This window comes from Ambystoma mexicanum, chromosome 3q (assembly GCF_040938575.1).
Source record: "Ambystoma mexicanum isolate Mex_15411 chromosome 3q, UKY_AmexF1_1, whole genome shotgun sequence".
NCBI classification, from domain to species: domain Eukaryota; kingdom Metazoa; phylum Chordata; class Amphibia; order Caudata; family Ambystomatidae; genus Ambystoma; species Ambystoma mexicanum.
Window position 1 is genome coordinate 69,376,463 of NC_090926.1, and position 15,451 is coordinate 69,391,913.

General features: G+C 46.3%; 1 protein-coding gene across 1 annotated transcript in view; it reads right to left on the bottom strand.

Annotated features, from left to right (window-relative positions):
* The window catches only part of LOC138582136 (zinc finger protein 585A-like), a 293,496-nt gene that overhangs the window by 215,448 nt on the left and 62,597 nt on the right, over nucleotides 1-15,451 (bottom strand). Inside the window, exon 5 of the mRNA XM_069653148.1 lies at nucleotides 2,927-3,037. Coding sequence (XP_069509249.1) covers nucleotides 2,927-3,037 — 111 coding nt within the window. The remainder of the gene's footprint in view (nucleotides 1-2,926; nucleotides 3,038-15,451) is intronic.

A 15,451-nucleotide genomic window follows, 5' to 3' on the forward strand; every position in this document is an offset into this window, starting at 1 on the left:
TTTTAATTTACGGTAAGGATTGGCAATAGTTTTTTTAGTGTAGGCCCTTTTTATTTGACAATATGCCACTAGAACTGCCTTATTATTTGATGGTCTTTAGCTTGCTCCCATCTTAGATTTAGGTTTAGATTAGGCGTGTTTCTCACACATGTATACAGTTTAATATACACCCATGAACTGTGATCACTTGAATCTGCCTTTATTGTTGCCACTATGAGCTCCTTACAGTCCCTATGAAGTGCTTTCACCTTGTTGATATACGTTTTGTGATTATTCATTTTAAATAGGTAAAGTGATAGAACGCACCAATTACCTCCCCAAGTCCCAAGGAAAATGAACCTCCTCAAGTCCAATGTGATGCCAATCGGAGTGGACGACTCGGCAACCAGAGGTAAGAAAATAGTAGGTGGGATGAGAGTTCAGTACTCATCCTCCCCATACCTGGGCATTTACCTCCCTAGAGATCTGACGAAGCTGGTGGAACTTAACTACACTTCCATTCTAGAAAAAAAGAGGCTGGACCTCCTGCGCTGGGCGCCCCGCACCCTTTCCTGGTTTGGGCGAATGGGATCGGTGCAAATGAACATACTCCCCTGCCTCCTATATTTGTTCACTTCCTTACCCTCACCCTCACCCCTCCCGGAAACTTTCTTTTTAAAGCTACAGTCCATGGTGAAGCAGTTCATATGGAAGGGGAAGAGGCCCAGAATTAAACACGCTACACTGACTCTCCCCAGAAAATTTGGCGGTTTCGGCCTTCGCGACTTTAGGCTTTACCATAACTCAGTACAACTGCGAGTTATGCTAGAACATCTATGGGACGATATGGGCACTTATTGGATGTACATTGAGGATATACATGCCCATCCTAAAAAAGTCTGAGACCTGTTGTGGGCGCCTAGCAATGCGATCCCATCACATATCACTCTCTGAGCTGTGGGGCTTGTGGAAAAATAGCAAAGCAAATTCTCTCCTCTGCTCCTGGCCATCGGCCCTGAGCTCGCTGTGGGTCGACCCACTGGATATGGGAAACAAGGCTTCCGACACACGCTGCAGTGGTGGTCAGACAGGGGTGCTGCAGAGAGTAGCCCAACTATTCAGGGGGAATTGTTTCATAGATTATGAGGCCCTGTCTGAGGCCCTGGGAGCGAACATAATAAATGTCTTCGAATACCTGCGCCTGAAGGGCATGATAACTGACCCTAAATGGTATACTAATATCTCCCGCACCCTCACGCCCTTTGAGAAAATCATTTGTGAGTCGGCTACGAGGAAGGGAACACTGTCCAGAATATATAGGGTGTTGGTCATGGCAGAGCTGGTGAGAAGGCAGACATTCCTGCAATTCTGGGAGGCGAGGTCTGGGGAGGGAGATACCTGATGATGCCTGGGGGAGCATTTACAAGTTAATGTTTGCCAGCAACCTTTATACTTCAACTATGGAGCACCATTTAAAAATCCTACACTGTTGCCACTTGCCACCCTGTCCAAGATGTTTGCTGGGATCCTCCCCATTCTGCCCAAGGGAGTGTGGGCAGCCGGGACCGTGGTACCACATGTAGTGGGAGTGTCCGAAGGTTCAGGTATACTGGACTGAAGTCCTCAGTTGGATTAAAGAGTTGGTCGGAGTACCTCCCGCCTTGTGCCCCCTCCTGGTGTTGCTAGGCATCACTGCCACTCACTCTGAAACCCCAGATTCCTGAAAATCATTGAATCTATGCTAAGAGTGGGAAGTGTAGCGCTAGCCCAGAAATGGAAAGACAAAGCCACCACAACTAAGAACAAGCTATCAAACAAACTGTGGGATATATTCACGTACAAGATGCTGACAGCGGTGGTAAATGACAAGTGGAAAAGTTCCTCGATTGAATGGGGAATTTTCATGTTGAAATGGGGGTGTGGAAACCCGAATCTCTGAGACTGATTCCAATAGTGGGGTTGTTCAACATTCAAGACTCTTTTGTTGAACAGGACCACCAATGACCCAGAGTGCCATTTGCAGAACCCGCCGAGCCAAGAATGTCTGAATTTTCTGATAGTTGCGCCAATGTCCCATTGGGTGGACGGTTATGGTAGTACATGCAAGAGGGGTGGGTCAAGGGGATGGGGGTGTGCATTAAGAAAGTTGTTGTTTTTGTGTTTAATGAAAATGATTGTATTGCCTAATAGAAATGCCAATAAACACCAAATTTAAAAATAAAAATAAAAAAAAGTGAATCATTTAGACATATGTTTATTTTGGGGTTGTGGTCTTAATGGGGGGATACATTCAAAATACACCAGCGACTTCACTCATTCCAGAGATAAGTCACTTCAAGATACTCTTCTGCACTGCATGTAGAACAACACAAGCTCACGTCTTCCTTTATACAACTCTTTAATGTTTTCTGGCAGTCATGCTTTCCTGGACTTTCTCTGGTTGCTGTTCACATGCACCACTTTTTCATGTTTTATAACTACGGAGATGCACTTACACCGAGCCCAGGGTATGCTATGCGATCTTTCCATGGCCTGACAACACTCGTGTCCTTGCTCTTACAATTTCGCAAAGCTTCTTTAAAAATCATCTCATTGCACCAAAGTACTCTCTTCAAACCTGTGAGAGTGAACATATTCTTCTATTGTCTGTGAAAGCTAAGGGCTTTGATTGAAGCAGGTTTTAGAACGTACACATCTGCTCTTTCTTGGAGGGGTAAATACTAAAACCATTGAGACTACAGCACAGTGCTCATTCTGCTCAGGTGGCCAAGTGCTGAACACTTTGAAAGTGACATATCGGTGTAGAAGGTTATTATTGCAGCCGAGAGGCATTAGTTATTTGGACTAATGGCCTCTCAATCTTTTGAACAAAGGGGAAGGGATAGAAGAGAAGGATGTTATTTGATTGCACAACAATTACACAAACATTTCTTCGCCTGCTCTTTACCTGGGCTAAGACAATCGTTGCTGGCTATTTCTGTTTCTTCCGGTTCCGGCAGAGCTAGGGTTTCCTCTCTTTTCGTCATAAGTATTAAATCTGAATCAGGAATGGCAAAACCTGTTACATAAAGACATATGTAGATTAACATAACCGCTTTAGCTTTAAAATTACTTCTTCTGAATAACATCTCCCCTCATGATTTTGGGGACTACAGCAATTCTCATTCTGGGTGAATTTTCTCTTGACAACCATGAACACATTGGACATTTTCAGACGAGCACAGTAGACTAAACGCATTCCCAATTGTAATCTACAGCCCTCACCCCTCAGAACCCAATTAACAATTATCTTTTTTTTTTTTTTACCAAGAATCAATCGGAGGAAACATTTGTTTAGGAGTATATTTAACGAGGCGAGCTAATTGTGTAGCTTTATTGATTCCAAGTGTGAAATCCTCATTTGTAGGCCTCCTGTGACTGTCATGATTCTAGCCCTCACAGGAAGCTCATATACAAAGAGGTAGAGGAGGGAACAGTGCCTGCCCCTGCAGCTCCCCAAATGCACATGCCATTAACCGACAGAAGAAACCGGAGCGTGAGCAAACTTTACAACGTATGTCTAGTTTCAATTCGTCTTTTCAGTTTGTTCAGTTTTTGTATACAAATGTCCCGTATACGGAAACACCCAAAAAGACCAAGGTCAAAAAGACCTATGCCCAAAAGCCTGGCCCCATATATATATGTGTGGGTGGGTAAAGTTAGTAGAAAATATATAGGCATAAGGTGGGGGGCTCTAAGGGGTCTACCCGCGCATATATATGTGCGAACAAATGAGAAAAAAGAAAAAACTAATTTGGGCTTTTGGTACTCAAGGCTTTTTTCCTTGGTCTTTTCACACAGATCCCCATATATGCTGTGTGTTGCTTAGGGCTTTAAACAAAAGACGCCATGTAAGTACCTCGCCAGGGATAACTATCCCCCTTTGTGCTGGTTACTTTGTTCCCTGTGTGCTAATGGTAAACCTGTAATAACAATGTTACTACCGATCTGATACCCCAAAATGAGTTAGTGATTATTTTCTGTGCAAATTTAGTGCCGTTGCTCTAGCTTGCCCATGGTAGAGGCTGGTGCTGCCAATCGTGGACCCGTTATCTTCTGAAACCAATCAAAGAAATAAGACACATTTTGTAATGTCTCTTTAATGATCTTTTTATAGGCTCTGCATTCTCCTTATGCCTGCTGGAATCGAACTTTCAAAATCAGGTCAGTGTATGTCACATATTATTTATTTCCTAAGCCCTCTGCACACTACAAGGCATCTAAATCTTTAACAGTGTCTTATTTAGAATGTTCATTGTCAATAACACAACATAGTAATGTGTGCCAAAACATGAACTCCCTCCATACAGCATTGTGTTCCATCACATGGTCTCTTTTTGTATACATTGCTGTGCTCTGTCCCCTTGCGCTCTGCGGGGGTTTCCCAACCCAGGTGATTTATGTGTTCACCCTTTGTTCCATAAGACCCCCCCCCCTTTCCAAAGGGTGATCCGAGGTTTGTACACCAGACATATTCTCTTTCTGTCCCCTTTGCTGTATTGTCCCCATGAGCACCCTTTGGAGAACATACGGCAGGGTGCCCACAAAAAGCCTAGGGTTTTCTGTTTGTCTCTGATGTTGTTTGTCCCCCTGTATTTTTGTTTGCTGTGAATTTGTGTAAATTGTTGGCACTACCCGTGGTACAGAAGTCCCCTGAACCAAAGATCGAGTATAACATTTTGTGCCTCATTCCAAGTCCGGCGGTAGCCCACTGGTGCTACTGGCAGTTTAACGCTGGACTTTAACCCGGGACATTACAAGTTCTGGCAACCCGGGATATCAGGCAACGGAAATTGTTGGGCCGGATTCCCGTGGTCGGGAATGGGGACTCGGAAGCGCCAGCACCGTTATTAATGGTGCCGGTGCTTCCGTGACAACTGTGCCTACCGGAGCTGATGCGCCCGGCAGATCAGACCTGCCGGGCGCATCTGCTCTGGCACACAGAGATGTAGTCTGCTGGTCCGGAAAGGGTGCCGGTACGTTGCTACCAGCACCGTTGTTTCCTGACCGGCAGACTCGTAATGATGCCCATTGTCTCTTGATTGTTTGTCCCCCTAAAAATACAGTGGGGTTCCACATGTTGACTTCTTTGTTTGTTTATCACCTTAACAGGCTGCAATATGTAGGCTTTGTCTTCTTTGTTTGTACCATGGAGTAGGTGGTGGGCCGTCACACTGTTTTCTTCGTGGCTGTCTTCCTCACTGAGTAGGCACTCAATTGCCTTTTTAGTTTGCTTTTCCCCGTGAGAATGTGACTTTCTTTGTCTCTTGCTCATCCCCAAAAGTTAAATTCTGTTTCAACGGGAGGGTGAGCCGCCTGTGCGCTGCATGTCTTGCCAGTCAAATATTATCCATCTCTTACTCATTCATCCCATGAGACTCTGGCAAGTGAGGCAGGTGGACGCCACACATTGGTCTGACATGAGTTCTCCACCCTCCTCCTCCTTTCCTTCTTTCCTTTCCGCCCACCTTAACTGAACTATTCAATGGCATTCCGATTCTATTCAGAATAGAGTCCTCTGTGTCTTAGTGGTCTCCCTCAACTTGTCCTATTATCCAATTTCCGAACTGCCTCAGCTCCATTGTCCACTGACACCCTGACTCCACCTAGGGAAGAGGCCCCTGTGCCTCTCTCCCCAACTGAATTGTTCCATTACTTATTCACCTCCTTTTTATAGTAATGATCCACCATTACTACCTGTGTTCCGTCTCTACCCATGGTATTCCGTCATCACATAGTTGTTTCCTGCCCTTGACATTTCCCTCCCTTCCTACCTCCTGTTCATTCCGTGTGCGTATGTCTGTGTCTTTTGCTGTGTGCGAAATGGGTTATAGAATTCCAAGAAAACAGTCACTACCCAAATAGGGCACCCTGCATTTTACATGCAGGCAAATTACAGCACCTATGTCATGCAAATATCTTGACAAAATGGCAAATTTACATGCATGATAATCCAAAACTTGAGGTCATTTAAACAAATGGATACAGTTGAGAAGCACTCTTGAACATTCAAAATACAGGATTTATCGGGAAAAGTGGAAGCAATATTTTCAATGGTATCAGGAGATGGAGAAATATTACTGTTGAATATCATACCCCTTATCTTAGAATATCAATGAGAAACACAGCAATGACCCGAAGAGGAATACACACATGTTCCCCTGTTGACTGCTCGTTATCTCCTATTTCTATCCCTTCCTCCTCCTACCAATACTTTGCCTCCTCCTTTATCTGCACCCAATCTTCCTGCTGCAACCCAATGCACCACCGCTTTCAGCACACGTGACCACAGCATTCTACACTGTTGCAACACGAAAGTCCAGTCTCATTTCTTTTGCAGATGGTGAGCTGGTGCAAGTGGATCTAGGTCATGTGACTTAAGACCCACCTGTCTAGTTAGAACTGCTCCTTCCTTTCCTTTCTTAACTGTTAGATCAGAGGAAGTATCCCATCTGGGCCTTCGAAGCCAAGGACAGACAAAGAAAAGATCAATTCCTCTTTGGATCTGTACGATCCAGGACCAGAACCTCTGCTCCTCTAGCATCAGGTAAGCTTCCTCAAATATGTTTATCACCCTCTTTCCCAACAGCCCATCCCCACCATCACCACTCATCACCATCATGTCACCCACCAGCAAAACCATGCACACCACATCGGAGCAACCACACCCACATCACCATACACCCCATCAGCACTACATCATCCACCACTATACAAATGCTTGCCAACATCCACTCAGCAATCAACCACACAGCAGACATCACTGACCTCATCACCACCATATTCATTATCAAGATCTTGTTGACAGCCCCCTCAGTCCAGATCCTAGATATCCTTATCTCCAAGGGCTACAACAAGATTGTCCAAACAAGATGGGCAGAGGCCACTCCTTCATCCACAGGGAATCATGACCATGTACACAACTGGACATCATCACCATTTGCTCTTTTGAAAACATGGCTTGCCACTTCCCCCTCTCTCCAACAGGCACAGTCACTTTCCACTTAACTTACAGACCTCGTCCATCACTCAACATCATCTTCCTGAGCGACTTGAACATCCCTAGCAACCAAGTTACTTAAGAAATATCCCCACTGCCTTCTAGATACTCAGAACCTCACTCAGCATACGAAAGACCCAACTCACAGGAAAGGTAATATTCTAGACCACATCATCACTGCCCTGCCCACCCTATGTCACAGCTCTCCAATCACCTTGCATAGCAATCCACTTTGATATCAGTCACACCCCCACAATCAAACACACTGATCGGAAACATAGAAAACAAGCCTTCAGATCATTCAAGAACTTCCTAGTGGAGGATCTCACGTTGCCAGCCTCCACCACACATGGGCTGATCTACATCAGACGAACCAGGACTGCGACTCGCTTCCACAAAAACTCAACACCATTTTCAAAACCAACGCTGAGCGTCATGCCCCAGTCAAACAGCGCGCTGTCAAGCCTCAACTTTCCAAAGCTCGGTACTCTAAAGAACTGAACTTCAACAAATGAATGATCAGAAAAAAAGAAAAGACTTTAGCACTTCAGACTTTGCCATGCTAAGGGAACTCTGTGATAAACACAGTGACTGATCACCACTGCCAAGGCCAAAAACTACCAAAACACCATAGCCAAGGTCAAGAAAGAAAGCCAAGTCCACTTCAAAGCCATCATGCATTGTATCTACCCTCTGCCTGGCCCACCCATACTGCAATCCATCAAACAATCCATAGCCATCACCTCTTTCTTCATCAGCATGATCCACTAGAACATGGACACCAACCCTACAAATAACCGCACACTATACATCCCATCTTGCAAAACCACCACTAGCTGTACAACTTTCAAGACACTCTCCATGGAAGACCTCATTGACACCCTAGCATCCCTCTAGGCCATATTGTATGTGAATGGCAACCTCCATGCCTCCATCAAGAACCTTCCAACTGAAACACTCCTCTCTAACCTGACAATCATCAAGAGCTCACGCACTCAAGGCACCTTCCCCTCGGCTCTGCTTCTCAAAAAACCAACACTGGACCCTGACGACCTCAGCAACTACCGCTTTATCACCCATCTTCCTTTCCCTAGGTAAGTAGCCATGCAACTCCTCCAACACATTGAAGCTAACAACCTCATCAGTCCTACCAATCTGGATTCAGACACAGATGCAGCACTGAAACAGCTACCATCAAGTTGATCATCAATGCCTTTAACATCCTCGACGATACCCATTCTTACCTACTGATTCTCTTTGGCCTTTCAGCAGCATTCAACACAGTAAACCACTAGACGCTCACTGAAATTTTACATCGCTACATGGGGATCAGCAAGATCATCCTCCATTTCGTCCAAATGGATTCCTCCTAATCACTACCTCTACCAATCATATGTGGGGTCCCGCAAGGATCCATTCTCTCTGCTGTGATCTTTAACGTTTACATCGAACCACTCTCAACCTTCCTGGCTCCACAAAACATCCACATCAACCAATATGCAGAGGCAAAACAGCTCTACCTCAAGATATTCTCAATCGAAAAAATCCACAGCTTCTAGGCCCGACTCACAATGATCCAGTCCTGGATGAGCAGGGCTTACCTGAAGCCCAACCTCTCCAAGACTAAATTCCTACTGCTGATCAATAACACCGAACACCCTGATCTCCAGAACTGTCCCTCCACTATGGTCCTCGAGAGCTTCACACCTCAGCTGACGACCTGCGGCAAGTCCCTTGGGTACATCATCGACAGATACCTCTCCATGGCTTGGTACCAACTTTCCCTCCTGCAGAAAATCAATCCCTTCATACCATAAAACAACTTTGCTGTCCAACCTTGGTCCTCTCCCAAGTACATGGTGGCAATGCCATTCTGGAAGGCCTTCCAGCGACTACCCTGGCACTCCTGAGGTGTTTCCTACCTGCTGTAGACCGACTCGTCAAAGGACTCTGCAAATTGTACCACATAGAACTGCAATGGCTCCCACTGCAAGCATATATCTTCAAATCCTGTATCATCTACCAGGCTGTCACCTTCAAATCGCAAGCTACCTTGCTGAGAAACTCCCCGGAGGCCTACGATCAACCCGAAGTAAGGACATGTGCAGACTTGAACTCCACAGGTGCAGGAAGGAAAGAACCAGAAAACAGTTCTTGTCTGCCTATGCCCCCAGACTCTAGAACCTCCTCCCTTCTACACCAGACTCATCTCCTCACTCCTATTATAGATGCCCAGTTAAAAATGCTGTACCTGCCACCCGGGCCTCTCAGCTCCTTGCACACAAACATAATCATTTTCATTATGAATGTGATTATGTGTGTGTGTATGAGTGGTTGGGGGGCGATGGAGGCGATGGGGGCAGGCATGACATGTTGTATTGGGCATCTATCGCAGCTGTGAAAGAACAGAGGATATTTCCCTGCCCAGACCATGGGGATCCCTTGCTCAAGTGGCCAGGGCATGGCCATCGCCTTTAAATCCAGACCCTTGGGGTGGAAAAGTGCAGTAGGATCACCTGGGTGAGGGGTCCTCGGGGAGTGGAGGAGGGACAGCCGATGACGAGGTGGTATCCCCCTTTCCAATACCCTTATCCATTCCAACTTCCCAGGTCCCCCTCCCCCTTTCCTACACAAACACTGAGCCAAGGAAGAGGAGGTCTAAGGCTGAAAGGATTACCACCCATGCAATACACTGGACATGTCCCTCTAACGAGATCAGGCAGGGTCAGGCACTTGACTTTAATCACGCACACCTAATACCTATTAACTCTCCCCACATGGTTAAATGGTGGAACACTGAGGCACACTTTGAGCAAGGCGGTGCACGAAAAGGAGCAGTCCCTCCAGGGCCATGGCAAAGCAGGTGAAGGAGAGCAGCAAACCGAGGGGTTAATCAGAAGGAACAGGAAGCCAGAGACACCCCCTCAACCGCTCAGATAGAGATTGTTATTTCTAAAAGGCTGTGAGGATTTCACACGACAGCCCAGCTGGAAGGGAGAAAGTGTCTTCCGAGTGCTACAAGGTTACCAGCCACCCTACCATGTGAACGGCAGAGTTGGGGATGAGCAGAAGCGGCATTGGCAACAACCTTGACTGCTACATCAAAGGGCCGAAAGACGGAAAGCATCTTAACACGACCAGTGAGTTGAGGGAAGCAAAGAAAGCCTGGTATGTGTTTAATTGAAATGCTTGCGACAGTATCTGAATAATGAAGGTTTCGCGAGCGCTTATAAGCTGCAAGAGAAAGTGAATCCTTTGTTAAGAACTATGAATACAAAATACAAAGTAGCAGAGTGGTCCAACGAAGTGAGATTGCCCAATCGAAAGTCTCTGTGAAATGTTTTTAAGCTGTAGAGGCAGAGAGATGATGAGCATTAAGTGAAAAGCTCACAAACTGTTTAACTTTGTTTTGTTGAATTTGGCAAGAGAATGAAGGGAGGGTCCAGGCCTGACTGAGGGAGACCCATGTGAAAAGCAAGGGAAGGGTCCGAGCCCGACCGAGGGAGACCTGTGAGTAAAACTAAAAGGAAGGTACGAGCTTGATTGACGGAGACCCGTTTGAAAAGTGAGTCATACGTAACAAGTACATTTTCCAAAAGTGTCATGACCCACAGAACGCGCCCCTTCTGGACTTCCTGGTCCTTGTCACGGTGGGGCTTGCATTCATTGTTTCTCCCAACATGGCTCTATCACGTGACACGCCTCACACCAGCCTTCACGGCGGACGTAGTACGTTCCATAAATATGCCACGCCGCCCCGCGCATCTCAATGCTATTGCGAAGTAGCGACCAGACGTGTGCTCCGTAGCTCGCGGTATTGTTTCCCTTGCTTCTTGCACTCTAACCCAATCCTAGTCCCTTTCCTTCCTTTCTTGATTCCTGGACTCGTGTGCTAGTTGCGCACCCTGTTATTTCCTGGATTCCTGGATCCCTGCATCCCGGTACTTGAACCACGCTGGAGTCGGAAGAGACTCGTGCAGCCTTATTCAAGACTCGAGCAGTACGCAAGAAGGCATCGATCAAGAAATCCAGCAAAGATCGAACTCAAGTGAGAAGGGGAGAACTCCTTGACAGTTTGAGACGCCAACCAACCGAACTCGATATGAACATGGAAGCAGCCATGCGTGGCATGCAAGAGCTATCAACCGAGGTGCAGAATCTAAAGGCGGAAAACGCCTTTCTCAAACAACAAGTTCTATCCCGCGATTCTGCCACAAAAGAAAGTGTATTGCTGGGCGGTATAGTGGACAAATACGATGGCTCACCAAAAACCCTTCGAGGATTCCTGGATTCATGTTTGGTTCACTTTACTTTTAAGCCCTACTACTTTTCAACTCCCAGGGCTAAAGTGGGCTTCACAATTTCCCACCTTTCAGGAAACGCCTTAACCTGGGCCACGCCCCTCGTTAATTCCGGCGGCGTTCTTCTAGATGACGATGATGGCTTCATGCAAGCCCTTAAGACCATGTTTGACCATCCCGAACAGGTCTATAGTGCCCAGGAACGCCTGTTAGACTTTCAGCAAGGATCCCAGGATATGCTCACCTATGTTACCCGATTCAAGCAGTTAGTCAAGGAAGCTGATTGGTCCCCGGAGGCGAGTTTTACCCTTTTCAGGAGAGGACTGAATGAGGAGATTAAAGATGAGTTGGCCAGAGTGGCTCGCTCAAACTCATTCCAGACACTAATGGACCTTGCCATGCAAATAGATTTTTGTTTCCAGGAAAGAAAGGCAGAGAAGAAGAAATCCAAAGCTAATCCTCCGAAGCCGTCCTTTGAGAGTACCACCAAGGCGGACACAAACCCAGGCTCAATCTCTGAACCAGAACCCATGCAGATAGGAGCCTTCCGTGGACCTATATCCCTGCAAGAAAGAATGAGAAGGATTCATATGGGGTTGTGCATGTATTGTGCCTCAGACAAACACCTGGTTAGGGAGTGTCCTCTGGCCCCTTCTCAGCGTTCGGGAAACGCCAGCTCCCGATCCTAGATGGAGCAGAGCTTCGGGAGAGAGATGTTTGCTCCACATCAATTCCATCCTTGAACTCTCCTGGACAAAACAATTTGGTGATACTACAATCCTTCCTGTCGCCCTCCAAGAATAAGACCTATCCCATTCTGGCCTTGGTGGACTGCGGAGCTATGGGAATTTTCATTGATCAAGACTGGGTTGTTAGTCATCATATTCCGTATGAGACACGAAGCACCATGTAGCTGGTGGAAGCAATCGACGGAAGACCCCTCTCTTCAGGACCCATAAGCCTGCAGACAAAAGAGATCCAACTTTCCATAAACCATCACCAAAAGCGGATTACTTTCGACATCATTAAGTCAACCCATTACCCCATGGTATTGGGTATGCCCTGGTTACAGAAGCACAATCCGTATATCAATTGGACAGCAGGATCACTATTCCTAGGCTCAGAGTTTTGTATGTCCCACTGTCTAATCCTGGATCCCTCCTCGACACCCCCTAAAAAACCACCAAGAGACCTGAAAACACCACTCATACTTTCTAATATCATACAAGTCCCAGAGGCCCATCAGGGATATGCTGATGTATTTTCAACTGCCATAGTCCAGGCCATACCCCCTCACAGACCTGAAGACTGTGCCATAGATACAGATCCCTCAGCAGTGATTCCTTTTGGCAGAATGTTCATTCTTTCCGAACCTGAGAAAAAGGCCCTCAGAGAATACCTGGATACCAACCTTAAAAACGGCACCATAAGACCCTCAAAATCTCCAGTGGGTGCTTCATTGTTCTTTGTTCCCAAGAAGGACACCAAGGAACTCAGACCTTGCCTCGACTATCGTGGCTTAAATCAATGCACCCTCAAAGATTGGTACCCACTACCCCTGAACTCGGATATCCTGGAGGCTGTGAGAGGCGCCGTAGTATTCACGAAGTTGGATCTCCGGGGTGCCCATCATTTGATCCGTGTCCGGGAAGGAGACAATTGGAAAACAGCCTTTAGAACACCCTTTGGTCACTATGAATATCTAGTAATGCCCTTTGGACTAGCTAATGCTCCCGTGGTTTTTCAACGTTTTATGGATAGGGTGTTTTCTGACATGTTATTCCTTTTTGTCATTGTCTATCTGGATGACATATTGATCTTTTCCAAGGATCCTCTAAAGCATGAAGAGCTTGTAAAGGCAGTACTGCAACGACTCCTTGAACACAAACTTTTAGCCAAACCCGAAAAATGCTTGTTTCACGTTACTTCTGTTCACTACCTGGGATTCATCCTTCACCAGAAGGAATTGGTATGGACCCTTCAAAGGTAAAGGCCATACTGGCATGGCCTGCTCCCACGTCCGTGAAACAAGTTCAATCCTTCCTGGGGCTTGCCAACTTCTACCGGAAGTTCATTTATACCTTTTCCGAGATCATCCAGCCGATTGTTGCTCTCTTGAAGAAAGACACTCCCTTTATTTGGTCTACACCGCAAGGCAAAGCATTCCAACGATTGAAGACAGAGTTCACGCAAGAACCCATCCTGGCCCAACCAGACATAAATCTCCCATTCCTAGTGGAAACGGATGCCTCTAACTACGCCATAGGAGCGGCCTTGAAAAAGGAACTTGAGGATAAACTGGAACACCCCATTGCTTACCTCTCACGAACCCTGACTCCCAGTGAGACTCACTATTCCGTCCTGGAAAAGGAACTGTTAGCCATCCGCCAGACCTTCACTGAATGGCGACATCTACTTCTGGGTGCTAGATATCCAGTTCAGGTCTGCACGGACCATCAGAATCTTCAAATTCTATAATCATTGGAGTGCAGGAACAGTCGTCAGGCACGTTGGGCCTACTTCTTTGCCCAATACCAATTCCAAATCACTCATGTTCCCGTATCTCAAAACATGATTGCTGACGCCTTATCTCGACGTCCTGAATATGTAACTACTGAAGACATGGCCTATCCTAAGATGTTTCCCCACACGATCTTTGTAGCTCAAGCAGTCAACCTCCTGGAAGAAATTCGAGTACAAACCCAATCCTCTGACCCCTGGAAGGATATTTCAAGGAAGAATCCATGGAACCTAAGACTTAAGGAAGGATACTTATTCAAGGACAATGCACTGGCCATTCCTACACAGAAATTACAACAAAGAATGATAAACTTCTGTCATGATACCCTTCACTCCGGACATCGTGGCATAACCAACACCCTGCATCTTATACAAAGACAGTTTTGGTGGCCTGGAATGAAGATCGACGTACAGCAGTACATCAAAGCTTGTGCTGTCTGCAGTCAAAACAAACATGATAACAAGAGACCGGCGGGTCTTCTAATGCAACCATTGCTGCCAACAAGGCCATGGGAATTCATTGCTACAGACTTCATTGTGGAATTACCACCTTCCCGAGGGTACACGACCATCATGGTTACCATAGATTTGTTCACTCATATGGCTCATTTCCTCGTCCGAACTTGCTGGAATCGTCCTGGAACATATATTTCGTTTACATGGACTCCCTTCCAAGATCATATCTGATTGAGGACCTCAGTACGTCTCACAATTCTGGAAACATCTCTGTCGCATTTTGGGAATCCAACGCGCCCTCTCATCTGGTTATCATCCCCAGACCAACGGGGCCACAGAACGTGCTAATCAGACCCAGGAACAGTATCTTCGATGTTTCACCACCAAGGTTCAGGATGACTGGTCGCTCCTGATACCCGTGGCTGAATTTGCCTACAACAATTCTGACCAATCAGCAATTAAGACCAGCCCCTTTTATTGTAGCCAAGGTTTCCATCCATCAGTTCTACCCTCTGTTCTCCCTCATCCTATACCAGTACCTACTGTTGACTCCTGGATTGAAACCCTCATCAATGTACACCAAGAGGCCAAAGAACATTTAGAGAAGGCCAGAACACAGACTAAGAGGTATGCAGATTTAAAAAGGAGACCAGGTCCTTTTTATGCAATCGGTGATCAAGTCTGGTTGTCTTCGAAATTACTACCCCGGCATCTACGGCCAAACAAGTTGGCCCCTCGGTACTATGGTCAAATTCCCATCAAGGAAATTATCAATCCAGTTTCATACGGGATTAGTCTACCAGACTCTTGGAAGAAAATTCACCCAGTATTCCACACATCCTTATTAAAACCCTACCACCAATCCTCCCGGAAATCCTACCGACCTCCTTCTCTACTGGTCGACAACCAATTGGAATATGAAGTATCTTGAATATGTGACTCCAGGTATAAACGGGGTCAGCTTCAATACCTGGTTGAATGGAAAGGATATCTTCCTATTGAAAGAACCTGGGAACCACTTTCTAATCTCAAGGCTCCTCGACTACTCAGAAGATTTCACCTTATACACCCGGGCAAACCTGGTGGAACAAGTTTTCGGAGGAGGCATGCTGTCATGACCCACAGAACGCGCCCCTTCTGGACTTCCTGGTCCTTG